At 36.0% G+C, this 26,990-nt stretch overlaps 1 protein-coding gene across 1 annotated transcript; it reads left to right on the forward strand.

Annotated features, from left to right (window-relative positions):
* On the forward strand, positions 1–26,046 carry LOC143753351 (NUAK family SNF1-like kinase 2). Its single transcript, XM_077245675.1, has 6 exons — positions 1–272; positions 7,037–7,157; positions 13,218–13,369; positions 19,350–19,415; positions 21,195–21,447; positions 23,795–26,046. The coding sequence occupies exons 1-6, from the start codon at positions 27–29 to the stop codon at positions 24,763–24,765; spliced, it is 1,809 nt and encodes a 602-aa protein (XP_077101790.1). The 5' UTR covers positions 1–26; the 3' UTR covers positions 24,766–26,046.
* The last annotated feature ends 944 nt before the right edge of the window (positions 26,047–26,990 follow it).

Consider the following 26,990-nt stretch of genomic DNA (forward strand, 5'->3'; position numbering starts at 1 on the left):
CCCACACGCGACTCTAGTGAGCTCGGATGATCAGCGCGCGCGTCACTCGTAATATCAGCGTGTGTGTCGCGGCTCATGATATCGTCTTTAATATGGACGGTGGCGGGTCTGCACGGGATTCGGTGGATTCGGGAGATTCTCCCGCGAGGCGTCAGGCGGTGAAGAGACACCACCACAAACACAACATCAAACACCGGTACGAGTTCCTGCAGAGCCTCGGGAACGGCACGTACGGGCGCGTGAAGAGAGCCGTGGACCGCTCCGGGAGAACGGTGAGAAACATCGCGAGATTACACTACAGATATCATTCATATATCAATAGATCAAGATATTAGACTCGACGCACTGCTTTAATATGAATGATATTAGTATTCTCAATAAATAAAGAGTAATGACCGGTGATTTAGTATTCATCAATGTGTTTTTTATTATTGATTAACAGTGTTAGAATATACAAGAGTAAATACATCTTTTTAACTGGTATTTTATTATTTACAAATAATTTTATGTTTATATATAAGAGTAAATACATTTTTCTAACTGTGGTAATTTATTATTGATTAACAATATTATAATATACAAGAGTAAATATATCTTTCTAACTGGTATTTTATTATTATATATATGAGAGCAAACTGATTTATGAATAATATTATAATATATATATATATATATATATATATATATATATATATATATATGTATAAAATAACAATATTTTAAAAATATCAATATTTCTAACTGTGGTCATTTATTATTTACAAATAATATATATACAAGTAAATAAATCTTTCTTAAACCTGGTAATTTATTGTTTACAAATAATTTTATAATATCATTAATATTAAATTATTGGGAGAAGTCTAATATTTGATCGGTTATATCTACGACTAATGCGTCTCTTCAATACTAATTATATTATTATAAATGACTCATAAAAAATGCAATAACACCAACACATAAATAGATTCAATCAATAATTAAAGTAATTTATTATTCATGACTTGTATTTATGAATAATATTATAATATCATTAATATTCAATTACTGGGAGATATCTAATATTTTATTGTTGTTGTTTTTTTGTACAACCACCACACTATTTTAACATGAATTTTGTTAATAATAATAATAGTAAAACACATTGATAAAGAATAAATCGCCACAGCTCTACATAATAAAGGATTGAAAGATATGATGATGATCTTTTAGAGTTTTTATATTGAGTGTTTGTGAACAGCGAGGATCGTGTTGTTTGTAAAGCTTCAGCAAACAGGTTTTCTTCGTATCCGCCCAGCTTCCATTACCTTATCCTCACACACACACACACACACACACACACACACACACACACACACACACACACACACACACACACACACACATTCCTCTCGATCTGGGGTCAAACGTGACTCTCCGTGACCTCTGACCCCGGATCATCAGTGGTTTTCTATGAGAGATAGAGTGGCTCCTTTAGATCCGAGATCCCGCAGGAAGTGATGTCACTGAAATACAGTAGCTGCTGTCATTCATGATGATTCGTCTGGAGAAAACCGTCATAGTGTGTGTTCTTCTCTTGTTTTGCACACTGTAAAACTAAAATCTTGATGTACTTAAATTTAACGCAATCAACTTTGATATTTAAGTCATTTCAACTTAAATCACATTAAACTGACTTTAAAAAATGAGTCGAATCTTACATAACTTGAAGAAAATAAGTAGAAAATTGCTTATTTTGATGAGTTAAACATGTTGTCATAACTTATTGATCATATAATTATTAAAACATCCTTAAAACAAGAACATTTATATGAGAATAAAGCCTTGGTAAAATAATTCTGTTTTCTGGAAAATATCAGCGGTAAAGTTTGTTTTTCTCACCTTAGAGGCACAAAACCAAATGTTATTAGATTTATATGCTGTAAAAAATGACATTTAAGCAATTTTAGCTTTTTTTGTAAGTTAAATTAAGTTAAAAAATTAAGTTAAAATTACTTGTACAGCCAATTTCATTATTTTTAAACGTAATTTTTAGATGGAAAACTATTTTTACTCTGAAAATTAGATAAGACGTGTTTTCATAGTTAGTTTTTTCTCTCTCAAATAAATGTATCATATTTTACATTTTTTTAATGGAAAACAAAAATGACTTACTGAAGTTTATATAAGCATTCTGTTGTCAAGCACAAACCACACTAAAGTTTGAATTATTTTAACATTTGATTTAGGCTTTTAATTTTTACTCTTAATAATTATTCTAATATTTATTCTCTGATTGCAAATCTTAATATCTCAAGCAGTTTTTCTTCCCAAATAATATTTTTTTTAAAGAGAAATAAACGAAAATGAAAATGATATTTTTGTGCTGTACTTTTAAAGTCTATTCTAGTGTAGCATATACTACTATGGTATATTAAAAGTATGATGGCGTAAATAATATGAATATAGAGAAAGTTGCATTGTGGGCCCTCGCTGCACTTGTCTGGTGTGTTTTAGACAGAATGTGTTTCGCTTCATTTCACTCTCCATTTCCAGAGTTTGTCAGTGTTTAATGGTTTATCTTTCATGTGCAGTCACACAGGGAAGAGGAAGAGCCGGGTTCTCGATCAGGGGTTTTCCTGCAAACATGCGTTTCCTCGCCACAGTAAACCTGGAGAACGTCACTCTCCCGAGGGTTCAGTGTGTCAGGAAGACATCATTATGTGATTCTTCTCAGGAAAGAGAGAGTTTGTGTCTGGGCGAGTCGAGACTGATGACAGACTCCGACACGCTCGATGCTAGCGATAACACGCCCGACGGGTCAGGCTATTTATAGAGCTTCCCTGAAAACAAACTGATGGTTTATTGTAAATCATGCCGTCTTTCTTTAGAGGATACAGGAGCTGCAAATCACCTTTATTATGACTATGAATTATGAATCAGCTGACCAAACTCTTCTAGAACCTTCTCATTAAGTTATGAACATTACTTTAGAATGTTCTCTGAACGTCACATTAGAACAGTGGATCTCAACTCCAGTCCTCGGGACTCACTGCTTTGCACATTTTGTATGTCTCTCTTATCTGACACACTCAATTCAGATCAAGGAGTCTCTCCTAACGAGCTGGTGATCTGAATCAGGTGTGTTAAATAAGGAGACATAAAAAATGTTCAGAGCAGTGGGTCCCGAGGACTGGAGTTGAGAACCACTGCATTAGAATGTTCTCGGAACGTTACTTTAGAATGTTCTCGGAACGTTACTTTAGAATGTTCTCGGAACGTTACTTTAGAATGTTCTCTGAACGTTACTTTAGAATGTTCTCGGAACGTTACTTTAGAATGTTCTCGGAACGTTACTTTAGAATGTTCTCGGAACGTTAATTTAGAATGTTCTCGGAACGTTAATTTAGAATGTTCTCGGAACGTTACTTTAGAATGTTCTCGGAACGTTACTTTAGAATGTTCTCGGAACGTTACTTTAGAATGTTCTCTGAACGTTACTTTAGAATGTTCTCGGAACGTTACTTTAGAATGTTCTCGGAACGTTACTTTAGAATGTTCTCGGAACGTTACTTTAGAATGTTCTCGGAACGTTAATTTAGAATGTTCTCGGAACGTTAATTTAGAATGTTCTCGGAACGTTACTTTAGAATGTTCTCGGAACGTTACTTTAGAATGTTCTCGGAACGTTACTTTAGAATGTTCTCGGAACGTTACTTTAGAAAGTTCTCGGAACGTTACTTTAGAATGTTCTCGGAACGTTACTTTAGAAAGTTCTTGGAACGTTACTTTAGAATGTTCTCGGAACGTTACTTTAGAATGTTCTCGGAACGTTACTTTAGAATGTTCTCGGAACGTTACTTTAGAATGTTCTCGGAACGTTACTTTAGAATGTTCTCGGAACGTTACTTTAGAATGTTCTCGGAACGTTACTTTAGAATGTTCTCGGAACGTTACTTTAGAAAGTTCTCGGAACGTTACTTTAGAATGTTCTCGGAACGTTACTTTAGAAAGTTCTCGGAACGTTACTTTAGAATGTTCTCGGAACGTTACTTTAGAAAGTTCTCGGAACGTTACTTTAGAATGTTCTCGGAACGTTACTTTAGAAAGTTCTTGGAACGTTACTTTAGAATGTTCTCGGAACGTTACTTTAGAATGTTCTTGGAACGTTACATTAGAATGTTCTTGGAACGTTACTTTAGAATGTTCTCGGAACGTTACTTTAGAAAGTTCTCGGAACGTTACTTTAGAATGTTCTCGGAACGTTACTTTAGAAAGTTCTTGGAACGTTACTTTAGAATGTTCTCGGAACGTTACTTTAGAATGTTCTTGGAACGTTACATTAGAATGTTCTTGGAACGTTACATTAGAATGTTCTTGGAACGTTACTTTAGAATGTTCTCGGAACGTTACTTTAGAATGTTCTTGGAACGTTACATTAGAATGTTCTTGGAACGTTACTTTAGAATGTTCTCGGAACGTTACTTTAGAATGTTCTTGGAACGTTACATTAGAATGTTCTTGGAACGTTACTTTATAATGTTCTTGGAACGTTACATTAGAATGTTCTTGGAACGTTACTTTAGAATGTTCTTGGAACGTTACATTAGAATGTTCTTGGAACGTTACTTTAGAATGTTCTCGGAACGTTACTTTAGAATGTTCTCGGAACGTTACTTTAGAAAGTTCTTGGAACGTTACTTTAGAATGTTCTCGGAACGTTACTTTAGAATGTTCTTGGAACGTTACATTAGAATGTTCTTGGAACGTTACATTAGAATGTTCTTGGAACGTTACTTTAGAATGTTCTCGGAACGTTACTTTAGAATGTTCTTGGAACGTTACATTAGAATGTTCTTGGAACGTTACTTTAGAATGTTCTCGGAACGTTACTTTAGAATGTTCTTGGAACGTTACATTAGAATGTTCTTGGAACGTTACTTTATAATGTTCTTGGAACGTTACATTAGAATGTTCTTGGAACGTTACTTTAGAATGTTCTTGGAACGTTACATTAGAATGTTCTTGGAACGTTACTTTAGAATGTTCTCGGAACGTTACTTTAGAATGTTCTTGGAACGTTACTTTAGAATGTTCTTGGAACGTTACTTTAGAATGTTCTTGGAACGTTACTTTATAATGTTCTCGGAACGTTACTTTAGAAAGTTCTTGGAACGTTACTTTATAATGTTCTCGGAACGTTACTTTAGAATGTTCTCGGAACGTTACTTTAGAATGTTCTCGGAACTTTCTGAAACTATATAAAAAAAAAAATGTTAGATGAACATCCACCTAAAACATTTCATAAAAACGCTCCATGAACGATGTATAAATAATGTTTTTGTTCTAACGTTTTGAGAACATTATTAAAGACCAGATAACTTAAAGTATTATTCTAAAGTATAAGTAACTGGAGGAACGTTTGTTCAGAACATCCATAACGTTCCCTGTTTGCGTCATCGTACACTCTTAGAAATCATGGTTTTGAGCTTCACTCTTATATCTGTTTCTTGAGTTGTTGTTTCTGGTGGTTCAGGTTCTGGTCTGAAAGCACCAGAACACCAGAGGTTTTCTTCATAAGGCTGTAAAACACTCCGAAGCCGCTCAGTCTGACGTTTGAGCGCAGGTGTGTGAGATTCCTCTGCGTCTTCAGTTGTGTTTGTCCATCTGCTGGTCGTTGGTGACCCTGTAGACACACACACACACACACACACACCCTGTGGAATCTCAAGCATGCCTGACGACACGCAGATACTCGCATACAGACTCACAAAAGAGACAAAAGACCCGAGACACAAAGACCAACATGCAAACGCATCCCTTCATATGCAAAGCACTGGTTCCACTGACATCACACATTACGATCCTGGAACATCACAGGGACTGTTGTTACCGTGAGGTCATGTGACCGCGTGAGCGCAACAGATTTCTGCCGTAATCATTTGTGTGAATATCACTGTCAATACGACAAGGTTTCACAAAAAAATCATTGTGCTCTCGTTTCATTATCGATGCACAAAAACTAAAGCACATACGGTCATTTGGTCGAAATAATGTTATTTTTGTGTGAGTTTAAAGTTTTGTGTTTGTGTAAAGAATCAAAAACTTGCTAGAATGAGGCTGGACGATACTTCAAAAATTTCTGCAATTTAATTATGTAAATATGATGTTATTATTATTAAATAGGTTATATATTTTATAGAGCTGGGAAACGATTAATCGCATCCAAAATAAAAGTTTGTGTTTACAGAATATATGTGTGTGTTCTGTGTGTAATTATTTTGTATATACAAAAACACATATGCATTTATATAAGAAAAATGTGTTATTTATATATAAAATATTTATATATAATATAAATTATGTATAAGTATATAAACAGTATACATGCAAATATTTCTTAAATATATACATGCATGCATATGTGTGTTTTTATATAAACAAAATAATTATAAACAGTACACACACACATATATTATGTAAACACAAACTTTTATTCTGGATGCATTTAATCGTTTCTCAGCCCTAATATTTTAATGTTGTATTAATATAATTAACATGTTTAATATTAGTAAATATTTTAAAATTTACATTTTTGTATTATTTCATATTTAATAAATAAATGTTATTAACATTAAGCAATGTTAAATAAAACATATTCAATATTATTAGCAGTAATATGTTAAATATCAAAATTATTTGCTTCATATTTAATCACATTAAATATGTTAAAACTATTAATACAATATCACCTAAATTGTAAATATTGTGATGATTTTAATGCATGTATGTAAGTAAATATTACTCTATTTGGCTATATATTGTGATATTGGTGAAAATAAATTAAAATGATTCAATTTACTTTTTATTCATTTATGCATGATTAAATGAACTCGAATCATTTGAATCTATTTGCGACAGTGACTGATTGTGTGCATTGAAGAGAAACCTGTGCTGCTTGTATTCAGTGTGTGTGTGTGTGTGTGTGTGTGTGTGTGTGTGTGTGTGTGTGTGTGTGTGTGTGTGTGTGTGTGTGTGTGTGTGTGTTGTCCTTTAGGTGGCCATAAAGTCCATCCGTAAGGAAAAGATTAAAGATGATCGGGATCTGATCCACATTCGACGAGAGATCGAGATCATGTCGTCGCTCAGTCATCCTCACATCATCACCATATATGAAGGTATGAAGGGTTATGAAGTATGAAAGTGTATGAAGTATGAAAGTGTATGAATATGAAGGTTTATGAAGTATGAAGGTTTATGAAGTATGAAGGGTTATGAAGTATGAAGGGTTATGAAGTATGAAAGTGTATTAAGTATGAAGGGTTATGAAGTATGAAAGTGTATGAAGTATGAAGGGATATGAAGTATGAAGGTATATGAAGTATGAAGGGTTATGAAGTATGAAGGGTTATGAAGTATGAAAGTGTATGAAGTATGAAAGTGTATGAAGGGTTATGAAGTATGAAAGTGTATGAAGTATGAAGGTTTATGAAGTATGAAGGGATATGAAGTATGAAGGTATATGAAGTATGAAGGGTTATGAAGTATGAAGGGTTATGAAGTATGAAGGGTTATGAAGTATGAAAGTGTATGAAGTATGAAAGTGTATGAAGTATGAAGGGATATGAAGTATGAAGGGATATGAAGTATGAAGGGTTATGAAGTATGAAAGTGTATGAAGTATGAAGGGATATGAAGTATGAAGGGTTATGAAGTATGAAAGTGTATGAAGGTATGAAGGGTTATGGGGTTATGAAGTATGAAAGTGTATGAAGTATGAAAGTGTATGAAGTATGAAGGTTTATGAAGTATGAAGGTTTATGAAGTATGAAGGGTTATGAAGTATGAAGGGTTATGAAGTATGAAAGTGTATTAAGTATGAAGGGTTATGAAGTATGAAAGTGTATGAAGTATGAAGGGATATGAAGTATGAAGGGTTATGAAGTATGAAGGGTTATGAAGTATGAAAGTGTATGAAGTATGAAAGTGTATGAAGGGTTATGAAGTATGAAAGTGTATGAAGTATGAAGGTTTATGAAGTATGAAGGGATATGAAGTATGAAGGTATATGAAGTATGAAGGGTTATGAAGTATGAAGGGTTATGAAGTATGAAGGGTTATGAAGTATGAAAGTGTATGAAGTATGAAAGTGTATGAAGTATGAAGGGATATGAAGTATGAAGGTATATGAAGTATGAAGGGTTATGAAGTATGAAGGGATATGAAGTAGTGATCGACCGATATTGATTTTTTATAACCGATACCGATACCAATTATTTGCATGTTTGTGTGCCCGATAACCGATATGCAGAACCGATATTTATTTACTGTTATACTTCTGTTTTTGACACAATTATTACAACACAAATGAACTGAACAAACCATTTAATTTATAACAATCACTCCCTTCTATATAATATATAATATATATATATATATATATATATATATATATATAAAATATAATATAATAATATATAATATAATCACTCCCTCCTAAATAATATATAATATCCCTCCTATATAATATATAAATATAAAACTTTATATTTATACACAAATAAATATAGAGGTCTGAGTCCAAAAAATAAAGTGCCTTTGTTTAAAAATAAAAGCTTCGATGAGGGGGAGGGGGAGGGGGGGGGGCTGCTTCGTTTGTTTTCATAAATGGTAAATAAATCAAAAACATTTATATTACTACATTATATAATTTATATCTAAATTATACAAATAATTTATATCTAAATTATACATATAATTTATAAGCATCAGCAGTAACAATGTTAACAATAGGGAAAATAAATGTTAAAAGTCTAATGTTTCATATGGAGAAAATAATGGTCAGGGGATTCATATCACGCATGCAATTCATTTTAAACAGTTTTAGAAGGTTTATGTGCCGTTTAATAGGTTTAAAATAAGAGTGAGGAATAATTCACTGGGTAATATTAATTCACTGAATGATATTAGCTGGAATATAACATTGTCATTATAAATTATTAATAATATTTTTGTAGGTCTAGATCATGAAATGCTTTCTGACAAAGTGCTGTTTATCTATGCATTTTCACAGAACTATATATAGGCTACTCAAACGCGATCGCGCGTGCAGATAATAAATAATTAATTTCCACAAAGCACTATATTTAGATGTGTATTAGCGAAATAATTGCTATGTAGTAAATGATAATATTATCTAGGCTGTTTAAACGAGATAATCTTGTCAAAAGTTTCATTCAGTGGCCGTGCTTGAGCATTCCTGATCATCAACCCAGTGAGTGCTCAGCAATATGAACGAACTTTTTTTTCGAGACTAATGGTGAGCAAATACAACAGATAGAGAATTAAATTCAGCGCTTTTATTTTCAACATGCACTCATTCATGTCTGTTTTATTTAATTCATGTAAAGTTACATCTTTATTGGGGCAGGACATGACGGATTACGCTACGTGACTCCATGAGTTCGTCTCAATTTTTGAGATCCAAGCTGCATAAACTATATCAGGCATTTATGTCTCAAACCTCATTTCTGCATGCCTGTTATGTTAAATAAAGTTGAATAATTAAAGCAAAGCAAGTACCTTACGTGTGCACAGAGTTGTTGTTGACTGATCTCCTCAGACGCGGGCTGCAATGGCGGAATTCTCAAAACGGCCACAAGATGGCGCCGTTTATCGGCAAATCCGATATTACAAAACCGATACCCGATTATGGGAAAATGCTTAAATATCGGGAAAAATATCGGTAAACCGATACATCGGTCGATCACTAATATGAAGTATGAAGGGTTATGAAGTATGAAAGTGTATGAAGTATGAAAGTGTATGAAGTATGAAGGTATATGAAGTATGAAGGGTTATGAAGTATGAAGGGTTATGAAGTATGAAGGGGTATGAAGTATGAAAGTGTATGAAGTATGAAAGTGTATGAAGTATGAAGGGATATGAAGTATGAAGGTATATGAAGTATGAAGGGTTATGAAGTATGAAGGGTTATGAAGTATGAAAGTGTATGAAGTATGTAAGTGTATGAAGTATGAAGGGATATGAAGTATGAAGGTATATGAAGTATGAAGGGTTATGAAGTATGAAGGGTTATGAAGTATGAAAGTGTATGAAGTATGTAAGTGTATGAAGGTATATGAAGTATGAAAGTGTATGAAGTATGAAGGTTTATGAAGTATGAAGGTATATGAAGTATGAAAGTGTATGAAGTATGAAGGTATATGAAGTATGAAGGGATATGAAGTATGAAGGTATATGAAGTATGAAAGTGTATGAAGTATGAAGGTATATGAAGTATGAAGGGATATGAAGTATGAAGGTATATGAAGTATGAAGGGTTATGAAGTATGAAGGGATATGAAGTATGAAGGGTTATGAAGTATGAAAGTGTATGAAGTATGAAGGGATATGAAGTATGAAAGTGTATGAAGTATGAAGGGATATGAAGTATGAAGGGTTATGAAGTATGAAAGTGTATGAAGTATGTAAGTGTATGAAGTATGAAGGGATATGAAGTATGAAGGTATATGAAGTATGAAGGGTTATGAAGTATGAAGGGTTATGAAGTATGAAAGTGTATGAAGTATGAAGGTTTATGAAGTATGAAGGGATATGAAGTATGAAGGTATATGAAGTATGAAGGGTTATGAAGTATGAAGGGTTATGAAGTATGAAGGTATATGAAGTATGAAGGGTTATGAAGTATGAAGGGTTATGAAGTATGAAGGGTTATGAAGTATGAAAGTGTATGAAGTATGAAAGTGTATGAAGTATGAAGGGATATGAAGTATGAAGGTATATGAAGTATGAAGGGTTATGAAGTATGAAGGGATATGAAGTATGAAGGGTTATGAAGTATGAAAGTGTATGAAGTATGAAAGTGTATGAAGTATGAAGGTATATGAAGTATGAAGGGTTATGAAGTATGAAGGGTTATGAAGTATGAAGGGTTATGAAGTATGAAAGTGTATGAAGTATGAAAGTGTATGAAGTATGAAGGGATATGAAGTATGAAGGTATATGAAGTATGAAGGGTTATGAAGTATGAAGGGTTATGAAGTATGAAAGTGTATGAAGTATGTAAGTGTATGAAGTATGAAGGGATATGAAGTATGAAGGTATATGAAGTATGAAGGGATATGAAGTATGAAGGGTTATGAAGTATGAAGGGTTATGAAGTATGAAAGTGTATGAAGTATGTAAGTGTATGAAGTATGAAGGTATATGAAGTATGAAGGGTTATGAAGTATGAAGGGTTATGAAGTATGAAGGGTTATGAAGTATGAAAGTGTATGAAGTATGAAAGTGTATGAAGTATGAAGGGATATGAAGTATGAAGGGTTATGAAGTATGAAGGTATATGAAGTATGAAGGGTTATGAAGTATGAAGGGATATGAAGTATGAAGGGTTATGAAGTATGAAAGTGTATGAAGTATGAAAGTGTATGAAGTATGAAGGGATATGAAGTATGAAAGTGTATGAAGTATGAAGGGATATGAAGTATGAAGGTATATGAAGTATGCAGGGATATGAAGTATGAAAGTGTATGAAGTATGAAGGGTTATGAAGTATGAAGGGATATGAAGTATGAAGGGTTATGAAGTATGAAGGGTTATGAAGTATGAAGGGTTATGAAGTATGAAAGTGTATGAAGTATGAAGGGATATGAAGTATGAAAGTGTATGAAGTATGAAGGGATATGAAGTATGAAGGTATATGAAGTATGCAGGGATATGAAGTATGAAAGTGTATGAAGTATGAAGGGTTATGAAGTATGAAGGGATATGAAGTATGAAGGGTTATGAAGTATGAAAGTGTATGAAGTATGAAGGGTTATGAAGTATGAAAGGGATATGAAGTATGAAAGTGTATGAAGTATGAAGGGTTATGAAGTATGAAAGGGATATGAAGTATGAAAGTGTATGAAGTATGAAGGGTTATGAAGTATGAAGGGATATGAAGTATGAAAGTGTATGAAGTATGAAGGGTTATGAAGTATGAAAGTGTATGAAGTATGAAGGGTTATGAAGTATGAAAGGGATATGAAGTATGAAAGTGTATGAAGTATGAAGGGTTATGAAGTATGAAAGGGATATTAAGTATGAAAGTGTATGAAGTATGAAGGGTTATGAAGTATGAAGGGTTATGAAGTATGAAAGGGATATGAAGTATGAAGGGTTATGAAGTATGAAAGTGTATGAAGTATGAAGGGTTATGAAGTATGAAAGTGTATGAAGTATGAAGGGATATGAAGTATGAAGGTATATGAAGTATGAAAGTGTATGAAGTATGAAGGGTTATGAAGTATGAAAGGGATATGAAGTATGAAAGTGTATGAAGTATGAAGGGTTATGAAGTATGAAAGTGTATGAAGTATGAAGGGTTATGAAGTATGAAAGGGATATGAAGTATGAAGGGTTATGAAGTATGAAAGTGTATGAAGGGTTATGAAGTATGAAAGTGTATGAAGTATGAAGGGATATGAAGTATGAAGGTATATGAAGTATGAAGGGTTATGAAGTATGAAGGGATATGAAGTATGAAGGGTTATGAAGTATGAAAGTGTATGAAGTATGAAGGGATATGAAGTATGAAAGTGTATGAAGTATGAAGGGATATGAAGTATGAAAGTGTATGAAGTATGAAGGGTTATGAAGTATGAAAGTGTACTGGTGTTGTGTAACCAGATCGCTGGATTTCTTCAGTCACGCAAACCTCTTTGTTCTCATTATGTAATGAAGGCAAACCCCAAAAACGTCTTTAGTGTGCTTCAGCGCAGCACGATTACCCCCCGCTCATTTACATAACGCCAGGAATACCTCAGTCTCATTAGTGTCAAAGACATCAAAGTCATTTAAAGTAGTTTGGTGACAGTGTCAGTCAATCACTTTTGTCGTCATTGGCTTTTGTCTTGCTTATTTGGGGACATTTAATTTAATATTCAACAATATTATTGATCTCCTGCATTCACACCATTATATGAGAACTGGACTGAGCTGGACGATTACATCACGGTTTACTCCAGATATAAATGAACTAAATTAATAACTTTTTTTTTTACAACACGATTGAACCATCGCTGAACTTACTTAAGCTGGACTGACGCTATTTTCTTCTGGAAACAAACTTTGTAGCATTATTCTCCTGTTATCTCTGTAAAGCTGCTCTGAAACACTGTGTGTTGTAAAAAGCGCTGTATAAATAAAGCTGACTGGACTGGTGTGTGTTTCAGTGTTCGAGAACAAGGATAAGATCGTGATCGTGATGGAGCTGGGCAGTAAAGGAGATCTGTACGACTACATGAGCGAGAGACAGCGCATCTCTGAGAGCGAAGCCCGAGTCTTCTTCCGACAGATCGTCTCTGCCGTGCAATACTGCCACCGCGTGAGTAACACACACACACACACACACACACACACACACACACACACACACACACACACACACACACACACACTCCTTCTAGTGTTCAGACACTATTATAGTTTTTATTAATAATTTGAATTAGATTTTATTTTTATCTTTTCCCATTTCATTTTAATTTGAGTTAAGTTTTAGCAACCAAATACTCACAACGCAACCGAATACAGAAACGCTCCACAAATACTCACAACGCAACCGATACAGAAACGCTCCGCAAATACTCACAACGCAACCGATACAGAAACGCTCCACAAATACTCACAACGCAACCGATACAGAAACGCTCCACAAATACTCACAACGCAACCGATACAGAAACGCTCCACAAATACTCACAACGCAACCGAATACAGAAACGCTCCACAAATACTCACAACGCAACCGAATACAGAAACGCTCCACAAATACTCACAACGCAACCGATACAGAAACGCTCCACAAATACTCACAACGCAACCGATACAGAAACGCTCCACAAATACTCACAACGCAACCGAATACAGAAACGCTCCACAAATACTCACAACGCAACCGATACAGAAACGCTCCGCAAATACTCACAACGCAACCGATACAGAAACGCTCCACAAATACTCACAACGCAACCGATACAGAAACGCTCCACAAATACTCACAACGCAACCGATACAGAAACGCTCCACAAATACTCACAACGCAACCGATACAGAAACGCTCCACAAATACTCACAACGCAACCGATACAGAAACGCTCCGCAAAAACTCACAATGCAACCGATACAGAAACGCTCCACAAATACTCACAACGCAACCGATACAGAAACGCTCCACAAATACTCACAACGCAACCGATACAGAAACGCTCCACAAATACTCACAACGCAACCGAATACAGAAACGCTCCACAAATACTCACAACGCAACCGAATACAGAAACGCTCCACGCAACCGATACAGAAACGCTCCACAAATACTCACAACGCAACCGATACAGAAACGCTCCACAAATACTCACAACGCAACCGAATACAGAAACGCTCCACGCAACCGATACAGAAACGCTCCACAAATACTCACAACGCAACCGATACAGAAACGCTCCACAAATACTCACAACGCAACCGAATACAGAAACGCTCCACAAATACTCACAACGCAACCGAATACAGAAACGCTCCGCAAATACTCACAACGCAACCGATACAGAAACGCTCCGCAAATACTCACAACGCAACCGATACAGAAACGCTCCACAAATACTCACAACGCAACCGATACAGAAACGCTCCACAAATACTCACAACGCAACCGAATACAGAAACGCTCCACAAATACTCACAACGCAACCGAATACAGAAACGCTCCACAAATACTCACAACGCAACCGATACAGAAACGCTCCACAAATACTCACAACGCAACCGATACAGAAACGCTCCACAAATACTCACAACGCAACCGATACAGAAACGCTCCGCAAATACTCACAACGCAACCGATACAGAAACGCTCCACAAATACTCACAACGCAACCGAATACAGAAACGCTCCACAAATACTCACAACGCAACCGAATACAGAAAACGCTCCGCAAATACTCACAACGCAACCGAATACAGAAACGCTCCGCAAATACTCACAATGCAACCGATACAGAAACGCTCCGCAAATACTCACAACGCAACCGAATACAGAAACGCTCCACAAATACTCACAACGCAACCGATACAGAAAACGCTCCGCAAATACTCACAACGCAACCGATACAGAAACGCTCCACAAATACTCACAACGCAACCGAATACAGAAACGCTCCACAAATACTCACAACGCAACCGATACAGAAACGCTCCACAAATACTCACAACGCAACCGATACAGAAACGCTCCACAAATACTCACAACGCAACCGATACAGAAACGCTCCGCAAATACTCACAACGCAACCGATACAGAAACGCTCCACAAATACTCACAACGCAACCGAATACAGAAACGCTCCACAAATACTCACAACGCAACCGAATACAGAAACGCTCCACAAATACTCACAACGCAACCGATACAGAAACGCTCCACGCAACCGATACAGAAAACGCTCCGCAAATACTCACAATGCAACCGAATACAGAAACGCTCCACAAATACTCACAATGCAACCGATACAGAAACGCTCCACAAATACTCACAACGCAACCGATACAGAAACGCTCCACAAATACTCACAATGCAACCGAATACAGAAACGCTCCGCAAATACTCACAACGCAACCGATACAGAAACGCTCCACAAATACTCACAATGCAACCGATACAGAAACGCTCCACAAATACTCACAACGCAACCGATACAGAAACGCTCCACAAATACTCACAATGCAACCGATACAGAAACGCTCCACAAATACTCACAACGCAACCGATACAGAAACGCTCCACAAATACTCACAACGCAACCGATACAGAAACGCTCCGCAAATACTCACAACGCAACCGATACAGAAACGCTCCACAAATACTCACAATGCAACCGAATACAGAAACGCTCCACAAATACTCACAACGCAACCGAATTTTTATGGTTTTGTTTTATTTTTAGTTAACTATAATAACCCAGATTTCTATATAGTCATTTTCTATTGTAAAGTAGTTTAAAATACTATTAATCAAATATTTTGATTCCGTGTTGATGCTATAAAAACGTTTATTTAAAAGTTTAACAGATATCAATCATAACAATAATATTCTTTCATTTCTGAGGTATTTTACATGTGTTATTGTTGCACAGGCAGTTTTAGGGTTTAAGGAACATGTCAGTTTTCACTGTCTGGCTTAACAAATATCTGTGAAACCAAAGGTCAGCAAGACGAAATATTAGTTTGTCGTCATGTGAACATTCCTCACAGTCTAGAAAACTACCCAGAATGCTCTTATGCGCCGAGGAGGGGTGAATAGAGACCCACCAGGACTTCACTGAGACACTGAATGGGTTGCATAACACACATTACTCTCCGCATGAATGAGCAGATCTAGAAAGACAGTTGTGTTTCAGGCAGGCGTTCACGCTTGCACACGCTAATGCAGGAACACACAGCGCTAACTTCTACCAAACACAACAACAGCTACGAAAGCAACGACGCACGCAACGCTCTGAAATATCCATGTGAACGACAAACACTCTCAAAGTTATTTACAAAGATTTTTTCAATAAGGTTAATTCAAAGTTATCTGGTCTTTAACCTTATGGACATTTTTATCTTTTTCAGGTTTTTTTTATCACTTTGCCTGTGTTAATGCTAACTGCATAAAATTTGGCACAGGTGTGTATTTTTATTGGAATTTTACTATTTCACTGCCATTTCCTTTAAAAATACAATACTTCCTCTCAGCGCCTTTTGAACAAAAATGGCCCCATTGAAACCCATTAAAACTCCAATTTTTAATCCCAGGGCCATTTAACTATAAAACGATGCAATCTTTGTTAAAAGGCTTTTATTCTGTTGGCAAGGCTTCAAAATAAAAAAAATTACTTTTTTTTTACCAGATGGTGACATTTTTTCAAGTTTGGCCTATAGAGCAATAACTCGCTTTATGCATATCATCGAGTCAATTGGGTAAATTATGCAACGATAATTGTGTGGGTGTGGTTGGTATGTGTGTTATGAAAAAATATGTGTGTGTTTGTAATATTGAAAGAGAAAAACTCAACTGTGAATAACACAGCCAATCCCTGTGTCGCAGTGAGTTCTGCTGCCTCTACTGGGGAAGATCTGTCACTGCACCGAACAACATCTCACCGAACGCTCATTTACTGAGATATCATCCTCAAATTTGTAACACAACTTATTTAGATTTATGGCTTTGAATTTCTAGCCGTTTTAGAGTTCAAATTGTTTCATAAAATATATATTTTATATAAAATACTTATTATACTTATTTATTTATTTTTACTTCAGCAATAATCTGCCACGGGTCTTCTTTAAAATGATGTGCTCCCAAGTGTAACATTTTTATGAGAGTTTTTTGTCCTCTATGGACCTGTGTGTAACTTTTTTTAATTGATGCACAAGGGTTAATAATGTTCTCGAAACGTTAGCACAAAAACATTATTTATACATCAATCATGGAATGTTTTCTCTGAAACACTTTAGTTGGACGTTTGTTTAACATTTTTGAAATTTTACTTTTTGTTTCAGAACATTTCCGTAACTTTCCCATAATGTTTCAAGAATGATACAATGGAATGTTTTCAAGTTTGCATAACCAAGAAAAACGTTTTTAATACATTACAAGTATTACAAGTACGGGTACATTACATGTTCAGAGAACATTCAGAAAAAACTCTATGGGAACGTTAATAAAATATTCTTAAAACACACACTACCAGTCAAAAGTTTTGGATCGTAAGATTTTTTAAAAGAAGTCTCTTCTGCTCACCAAGCCTGCATTTATTTGATTAAAAATACATAAAAAACAGTAATTTTGTGAAATATTATTATAATGTAAATCAGCTGTTTTCTATGTGAATATATAATAAAGTGTAATTAATTCCTGTGATCAAAGCTGAATATCAGCATCATTACTCCAGTCTTCAGTGTCACATGATCCTTCAGAAATCACTATAATATGATGATTTGATGCTCGAGAAACATATATGATTATTATCTGTGTTAAAAACAGTTATTTACATTTTTATTTCAGGATTCTCTGATGAATAGAAAGTTCAAAAGAACAGCATTTCTCTGGAATAGAATCTTTGAACTTTCTATTCGTCAGAGAATCCTGAAATGAAAATCAACTAAATGCAGCTTTGGTGAGCAGAAGAGACTTATTTTAAAAACTTTAATAATCTTCCCGACTCAAAACTTTCGAGTGGTAGTGTGTGTTTCTGGGGTGGAAGATCTTTGGGGATTTTTGAATCCTAGTCTGAATTATGAAAGTGTTTTGAGTGAAACTGGTAATAAAGTGTTTGTGTTGCTCAGGAAATTCCCTTGCAAAACCTTGCATACTTTAATAAAGCAATAACAAACAGTGATTTTAGTACAAAATCCCCTCATCGGTGATTCACTCAAGTTGAATTGCTTTCACAAAATGGCACCAACGGCAAGATACCAATGTAAATGGATAACTAAAATTAGAATAACCGGTTCCTCTGCCAAGTACTAATGTTCATTACTGAAAACGGTGCATTAATGGATCAGTTCATCTAGTCAGAGTTAATAATAATAACCTGACCGTGTCAGTGTTACACGACAAAGTTGTACGAAAACTGGAAAACTTTTCCTTTGCATTTTTGGCGTACAGACGACAGCGTCGTTAAAACGGTCCCCCCGAAAATGACAAAAAAATGCTAAAACGACTAAAAAATGTATTTGCTAAAAATAAAAATGCCGTATTCTGCTGCCAGGCCAGTAGGGGGCGATGACACTTTGTTAAAAAACAAAACTAAAGAAAAACACTTTAGAATTTACTAAACTGTAAAGAAATTGTTGGTTTAACTTTAAAAAAAAAAAGTAAGTTACCTTGTTGCCTTACAATTTTGAGTTTATTGAAATTAAAAATGTGAGTTAATACAACGAAGGAGATTGGTTTAATCAAAAAAATTCAAAATATTATGTTATCTGAACCACATTAATAATCTAAGTTGACGAAAAGGCAAAAAGTCTATAAATCACGAAACTATAAATCACGATAAATCTTTTTACTATATAGACTGAACTGTATAGACTGAAAATGTAATATGCATTACGTCGCCGTTTTCACAAATTCACGTTTTTGTAGTTTACACGGATACGATAATAGTATCGTTTCGAAAAACGTTCACTTTGAATCTCAAAAGTTTGCATTTTCGGGCCCCCAAAATGCAGATGTCATGTAAATGAGTGGGAAAAACACACAAATTATTCAGTTTTGAGTTGAAAACGCTGTTGTGTAAACGGATCTCTCTGTCTATTTCTAACAGAACGGGATTGTTCATCGCGACCTGAAGTTGGAGAACATCTTGCTGGACGACAACGGCAATATAAAAGTAAGTTCAGGACAGATTCAAGACTTCATTTAGGAATAAGCAGAAGGATATATTTCTGTGTAAATTGTTTGTTGCGTTAAATCGTAAACTTGCACAGAAAGTCATTCATCAGAGATCTCCTTTATCGAACAATGTCTTCATTATCTTTCAAATTCTAAAAAAGGTAAATAGATAATGCATGCAATGACTGTGGAAACTTTAACCATTGAAAGGAAACTATGACAAAGATATCACTTTCCTTATTCAAACTGATTTTTCCCCATGAATATATGATTGAGCTGAAGCTGTAACATATACTTAGATATTTATATAAGAAATATCTCACTCATAGATCTTGTGAAATCTCTTTATATCTATATCAGATGGGTTGCAGATTTAATTTTGCATGAATTTTCCAGGACTTACATTTCAAATTCAGGCGCTTTAAGCACCTTGTTACGAACCCTGGTTACGAACCCTGGTTACGAACCCTTGTTACGAACCCTGGTTACGAACCCTGGTTACGAACCCTGGTTACGAACCCTGGTTACGAACCCTGGTTACGAACCCTTGTTACGAACCCTTGTTACGAACCCTTGTTACGAACCCTTGTAACGAACCCTTGTTACGAACCATTGTTACGAACCCTTGTTACGAACCCTGGTTACGAACCCTGGTTACGAACCCTGGTTTCTGCACACGGATTTTTGAGTCTTTAGATTTTTTTTCCGTTGGGAATTTTCCAAACTTTCATAGTCTGTTTGAAACGTTATCTCTGATACTTCTGTTTTCCCTGGTATTATTGAACAAGAGGCCATAAAACTTGCATGAGATAACGGCATAAATCTATAATCTATATATAAATTTTCAGGTCCAGGCTTAAAAAGTGAATAAATGGATTATAAATACAGTGTAAATATAATTTAGTAGCATAAAATCCCCTAAAAATACAAAATATTAAATAAAAAAGTTTTCATTGAAATAAAGATACATTTCTGTCACAAGAGGGTTAAGAATATATATTTCTGTGTATATTTATGTCGTAAACTTGCACAGAAAATCATTGTGCCGGTGTTTAATGAGTCATTCTGCACACGGATCTTCAGACGGTTTTTCAGAAACGTTATCTCTGACACTTCTGTTTTTATTAAACAAGAGGCCATAAAACAAAACACCTAATCGAAACTTGCATGAGATAACGGCATAAATCTACTTTCGCTTTATGAGAGGAGCTGTAAAACTGGCACTGATCGAAACTACGGCTATTTTTTAAGGTGATGGACCAACTGCCGGCGGTGGTTGTTTGGAAATAAAAATAAGCGAGGCTCAAACATCCATTTTGTAACAGACATGCGTGTTTATTGGAGCAACTCCGTCAAAGAAACAACACACTAAAGCCTGTAAAGCATTTAAATAAATTTCTGTAAATAATGGAAACTTAAATGATATAATAAAGTAAAATATTAAAAAAAAACGGGAGCATCTCTTTTCTATTATCTTCGTGTAACATTTGATTGCTGCTAAGCTATTATTAATTTTCCGCGGTTGTCGAGTTTAGCACAGCCCTAATCGAAACCACTGTTTTCCAGATCGCTGACTTCAGGCGCTCAAACCTTTTCCAGACTTTCACAGAAACGTTATCTCTGAACTTCTGTTTTCCCTGGTTTTATTAAAGCTGCAGTCCGTAACTTTTTTGGGTTAACTAAATTTTTGAGCAAGTTCAATTTATTTTTTACGTTCAATTTATGAGATGAGCTGTAAAATTGGCACGGATGGCTGAAACCACGGTGTGTTTTCCAGATCGCGGACTTCGGGTTGTCAAACCTGTACCAGGGCGATCAGTTCCTGCAGACGTACTGTGGCAGTGCTCTATACGCGTCTCCCGAGATCGTGAACGGCCGGCCGTACAGGGGCCCGGAGGTGGACAGCTGGTCTCTGGGCGTTTTACTCTACACACTCATCCACGGAGCCATGCCTTTCGACGGACACGATCACAAGAACCTGGTGCAGCAGATCAGCAGCGGAAACTACCGCAAACCCAGCAAACCCTCCGGTGAGGCGCTAATGAAACACAGAGTGCAAGTGACCGTTTCAGTCGGGTGCTCTTCACTCATTTTTGACTGAAAAATTTTACTTTTTTATTTTATTTTATTTTTTAAGTATTTCATTGGAATGGTACGAAACTTGGTAAAGTTTTTGGCACTTGCTATGTGAACACACACACAAATCATGGACATGATTCGAACAGGTTAATTGGTCCTGTAAACAATGGTCACACTTGTGCTCCTCGCATTGGAAATGAATGTGAGAGTTTCCTCTAGTGGAAGCGTTTGGTACTGCAGCCGAACAACATCTCACTGAAAGATCATTTTTTTAAATATCAAGCTCAAATTTGGAACACAACTTGTTTAGATTTATGGCTTTGATTTTCTCACAGTTTTAGAGTAAAAACGTGTTTTTGAAAATATAGATTTCATATAAAAATCAACTTAAATCATTTTTCATAACAATAAACGTAAAAATCTGTAACTTTTTTCTAAGTAAACTTTTTTCACTTCAGCAAGAATCTGCCAAGTGTCGTCTTTGAAAAGAGATCAAACTTCAGTCTGCGCTTTAAAACATTCAAGACTTAGCACAGTTTAAGCTGGAAATGTCATTTTCAGGTCTATGCTCAAAAAGTGAATAAATGGATTATAAATACTGCGTAAATATAATTTAGTACCATAAAATCCTCTAAAAATACAAAATATTAAATAAAAAACTAAAATATAGTACATTCCTTCCATTGAAATAAAAAACTAAACACGTTAAGAGCACCAGAGGGTTAAATCGAGACACGGAACTAGTTTACTATGTTTGTCGAAAGTCCAAACTAAGTAAACCATGTCAATGTTTTATAGGTAGAGCTTATCTACTCAGAGCAGATAACGCTTTGAATTGTGGGCCATGTGTTGACCTTGGCAGCCTCATAAAATTGAGTTGATCTGGGAGTCAAGTTCACAACGACAGCAACTTTATTGCCAGAGGTCGTATAGTCTCCATATCGTTGGCTAAAGTGTCCTTTCACTTATTGAAAATCTTTCTGTTTTATAGCATTATCCCTGCATATAGAGAACCAAGAAACTGCCCAGAGTAACATGAGCTAGTCTTGCCAAACCTGTTCCTGGAGCCACACCCCAACAGCACACATTTTGACCAATCTATTTTTAGGTCCTTGAGTCTCTACTAACAAACATTGAGTTGGATCAGGTGTGTTTGATCGGGAAGAGTTGAGAATGTGTACGTTTGGTGTGTCTTCTGGAACAATGGATTATAGTATCTTGCACACGTGTGCTCCCATGCTTTCATTCCCATTAGCATTCAGCATTCGATATTGTTGATCATTTGCATAGTTGCATAGAACTTTGAAACTGTGCCACATTGCTTGACACGCCCGCATCACATTGCCAACACTCGCTCACATCGCCAACTCTCACTAAATAGGGATGACTTCCAGTCAGCAAAAGTCTAATGTTGTAGACCAGGGGTCTCCATCGACTCCAGTCCTACTTCTGGAGCGCCACTTTTCTGCAGAGTTTAGCTCAAACACACCTTTAGTAGACATTTAGTAGCTGGTCCAGGTGTGTTTAACCCTTGTGCCCTGTTTGGGGTCTTTTTGACCCCAAATGATGTTTGCTGAAATAAAATAAAAAGTTCTCTTTGTCTAAATGGCATGAGACTTTGCACAGTTGTCACCACTTTCTAGGTCTACAAATAAAACAAATTAATTGGAATCTGTTTTTTATGTTAGTGTGGGGAAAAAACAGACCCCAGGCAACAAAATGTAATGTAAAATGTAAAAAAAAAAAAAAAAATGTAATTTTACTTGGTTTATTAATGTTTTTACTCCTCATTTGGCTCCAAAACCTGTGAAAATATGTCTTTCAGTTAGTCAAATAACAAATAGTGGAGCTCTGCAGCCATCTACTGGTTAAAGTGATCATTTTTAACTTTTAAAACTGAATTTTCCAAAAGATGGGCAAAAATATCACACTTAACCATGTCAAATCATTCATGTTATCCCCATGAATGAAATAACTTAGAAATGTGGGTCTTTTTTAAAGTGAATTTTTCATAAAAAGCTGTTTTCTTTTTTAATAAAAACCTATTTTAATTTTTTTTTCTTATTTATATACATTTAAAAAATATAATAAATCATAGCAAAAATGCACAAATGTGGAGTAAAAACATTAATAAACTGAGTAAAATTACAATTGTTTTTTTATTTTTACAGTTACAAAGTTACAAAATTACATTTTGGTGCCAGGGGTCTCTGGAGACCCGCAAACAAAATAGCGTATAAGTGTTAATTAGGATCCCTGTTGCTAAATCCAATGCTAATCCTCTTTGTCGCCCCACAGATGCGTGTGGTTTGATCCGCTGGATGTTGATGGTGAACCCAGAGCGTAGAGCTACGCTGGATGAGATCGCGGGTCACTGGTGGGTCAACTGGGGCTATCAGCTCCCCCTACAGGCTCAGAACGACACCGCATCTGTGTGTCCGACACATGTGGCATCTCAAACCGGCGGCCCGACTCGCATCGCAGACTGGCTACGCCGCACCTCTCGCCCTCTCCTGGAAAACGGTTCTAAGATGCGTTGCCTATTGCGTACGGGTGGAGGAGAACCAGTTCAGCGACAGCGCTCAATACGGAGGTCACGCAAAGAAAACAACGTTTCGCAAACAATGCAGGAATCGCCTCGTCCGTTTAAAGGCATCCTAAAGAAGCGTGGAAGTCTAAAACAAAAACTGACTCCTGGGGACTCCCAGGCTACGCCCCTGGAGGAGAAAACCAAGAACTCTGTGGCTCCACCTCCTAAAGGCATCCTGAAGAAGCCTTCCGAAGGCGAGTCGGGGTATTACTCCTCATCCCCGGAGAGTTACGACTCCGGGCGGACTCTCGGGAAGCCGTCGCCTGCGCAGAACCGCAAGGGAATCCTCAAACGTCACGGCAAGTTTTCCGAAGGACTCCAGGGATTCGGATCTCTAGATAAGCTTTCGCCTTCCTTGCCCTCGGTGGTCAACAAATCCCGACTGAGTGGAGCAATCAGCGAGGACAGCATTCTCTCCGCCGAGTCTTTCGACAGACTCGATCTTCCCGATCGGGAGATTCCCGTCGCTCCGATGGAGAGAAGAAGAATGCGAGGATGCGTATCCGCTGATAATCTCCTCGACTTAAGAGAGGACGGGCCTGGGACTCTGCTCAAGGGACACTGGGAAATGGACGTAGCTTCCTATCGTGCAGGAGTGTCCGGTAGCGTGTTTTCAATCTCCGACTGCGAAAACGTCACTCAGACTTACAAGCAAGCCTTGGGAGCGACTGCTAGCTGAGATGGACAATGACTATTAAGTGCAGAATCTGCAACTCGGTTGTGCCTAGAAAGGTAAACTAATTGGAAATAAGGAAAGGACTTGGAAGCATTCCTGACGAACACTGGTAAATTTGCAATTCTGTTGTGCCTGGAAAGGTAAACAATTTGAAAACAAAACAAGGAAAGAACTTGGAAACGTTCCTGATGAATGCTGGTATTGAAACGGCTTCAGGCCAGACAGGAAGTGGGTCTTCAAGAGGACAGGAAGTCCTGTGCGACAGACTCGTTTGAGACACGCATTTCATTCCGAGGGAACTGCAGTTTTATGGTGCGTTTGCAGCCAAAACTGCTTTTATATTGTAGACTTGATTTGAGAAAAGTGCCTTTTATTTTGTCAAATGATCAACAATTAACTTGTTATCCTTTGAAATGTTTGACAGTTACATGACTGTTTAGGGTGTTGGCTAGTCAAAAAGTACCAAAGATCCATTGTGAATTTGTTTTAAAGGTGAATATTGGTGGTAGATGACAAAAATGTACACAAACTCAAAAGTTCTCAATTGGCAAAGATTGACTTAAGTCCTCAAGATCGTTCCCGCCAATTTCTGACTGTTTAGGGTCAAAAAGTACCAAAGATCCATTGTGAATTTAGATCATCTGTCTGTTTTAAGGTGAATTTTGGTGGTATATGACAAAAATGTACAAGAACACATGCAAGAACTCAAAAGGTCTCATTTGGCAAAGATTGACTAAAGTCCTCATTCCTGCCAATTTCTGAGTTTTACAACATGCCATTTATTATCATGGATACAGTAAACTATTGTCTTTTTATGACTTTATGTAGTCTAGACTTTAGTTACATGTTTAAATTGTGCAGATAGGAGTTTATTAGGATGGTGAAACACGCCGTGACCTCCTCACCGTATAGGATTAAACTAAAAGCAGATTTTTTTTGTCTTCAAATGTTGGGGTTTACTGTTTTGGGCATCTGGACGCTTACTTCCAGTTGTAAAGGAAAGTTAAGAATGGGAAAGAATGATATTTCAGTGTCATAACAGGGTGTTTATCAGTAAATCTGCATGTCTTGAGTTTCTAAACTCTTCATACAGTATTTGTAAGAGTCCATTAGAGCGACAGCGAGATCTTGTCAGGGATTTCATGGTTATGAAGGGTTTTTCTTCTGTTTGGTGTCATATTTGTTTGAGTTTCTGCATGTTTACTTGCCAAAGTGCCTGATTTATCTGCCCTGATGTCTGTTTGAATCAGTGGACCAATAAAACAGCACAAATTAAGTTGAAAACGCTCTGTTCTTCTGTTCCCATGATAATCTTTTGAATAACAGTAAATAACTTTATCGTAGACTGTATTCCAGTTCAGTTCACATTTTAAAGTCCCCCTATGGTGAAAATCCAGCGTTTAATGTTGTTTATGTGTCTATGTGGGGTTTTTAATATGCTTGAAGACAAACCATGTGTAAATTCATGATCACAAGTCGACTACATTGCTCAAAAACACGGTTTGTAATCGTGGTGTTTCTGATGTCACAAACTACCTTGTAACCAATCAGATCAACGTGTGATCGTCAACCAGTGGATCTCTGAGTGAGTGAGTGAGTGAGTGGAGGCGGGGCTCATTTGCATATTCATAGAACCACACATACAAAGATGAGTTTTAAGGGATTAAATTATTGACTACAGGGGGACTTTAAACACTGTAGAGTGTGAGAAATGTGTTGCAGTTTTTAAAAAGTGAAATAATAATAAAAGACCCGATACCAGTGTTGTTATAGTTAAATAAAACTAGAACATTTTCGTTACTTGAAATGAAATAAAATATAAAAAATATATTTATATATTTTAGCTAGTTCCTAAACCAACATTTTAGATTTTAGTTTAGTTTAACTTGATGTACTAAAACAACTAAAACTAACAGTGAAAAACTATATAGACTGTATATTATCACTGTAAAGTTGCTTTGAAACATCTATATTGTTAAAGCGCTGTATAAATGAAGGAGACTTGACTAAAATTCACCTGAAACCAGAAAATGCACAAATTAAAACTCACTAACTCACCGGAAAATATACTTTTTCACATCTTAATCTTTTTCCATTTCCAAACCTGCCAAAAGTATCCTGGATAGATTTTACACTAAAATAAAGACAAAAAGATTTTGCATGAAAATATATATATATTTTTTTTTTTGTTGCATTATTTACTTTGCATTTAAACACCCTCTGCTAAT

The sequence above is a fragment of the Siphateles boraxobius genome, unplaced genomic scaffold (genome assembly GCF_051911475.1).
Source record: "Siphateles boraxobius isolate OS27281-9 unplaced genomic scaffold, OSU_SipBor_1 276, whole genome shotgun sequence".
Lineage (NCBI taxonomy): Eukaryota > Metazoa > Chordata > Actinopteri > Cypriniformes > Leuciscidae > Siphateles > Siphateles boraxobius.

Bases quoted from the DNA above. Each gene is read 5' to 3' on its own strand.
- LOC143753351 (XM_077245675.1), top strand. From the start codon at position 27: ATGATCAGCGCGCGCGTCACTCGTAATATCAGCGTGTGTGTCGCGGCT. The intron at 19,416-21,194 runs GTAAGTTCAGGA...TGTGTTTTCCAG, and splicing joins ACGACAACGGCAATATAAAA to ATCGCGGACTTCGGGTTGTC. The intron at 21,448-23,794 runs GTGAGGCGCTAA...GTCGCCCCACAG, and splicing joins CAAACCCAGCAAACCCTCCG to ATGCGTGTGGTTTGATCCGC.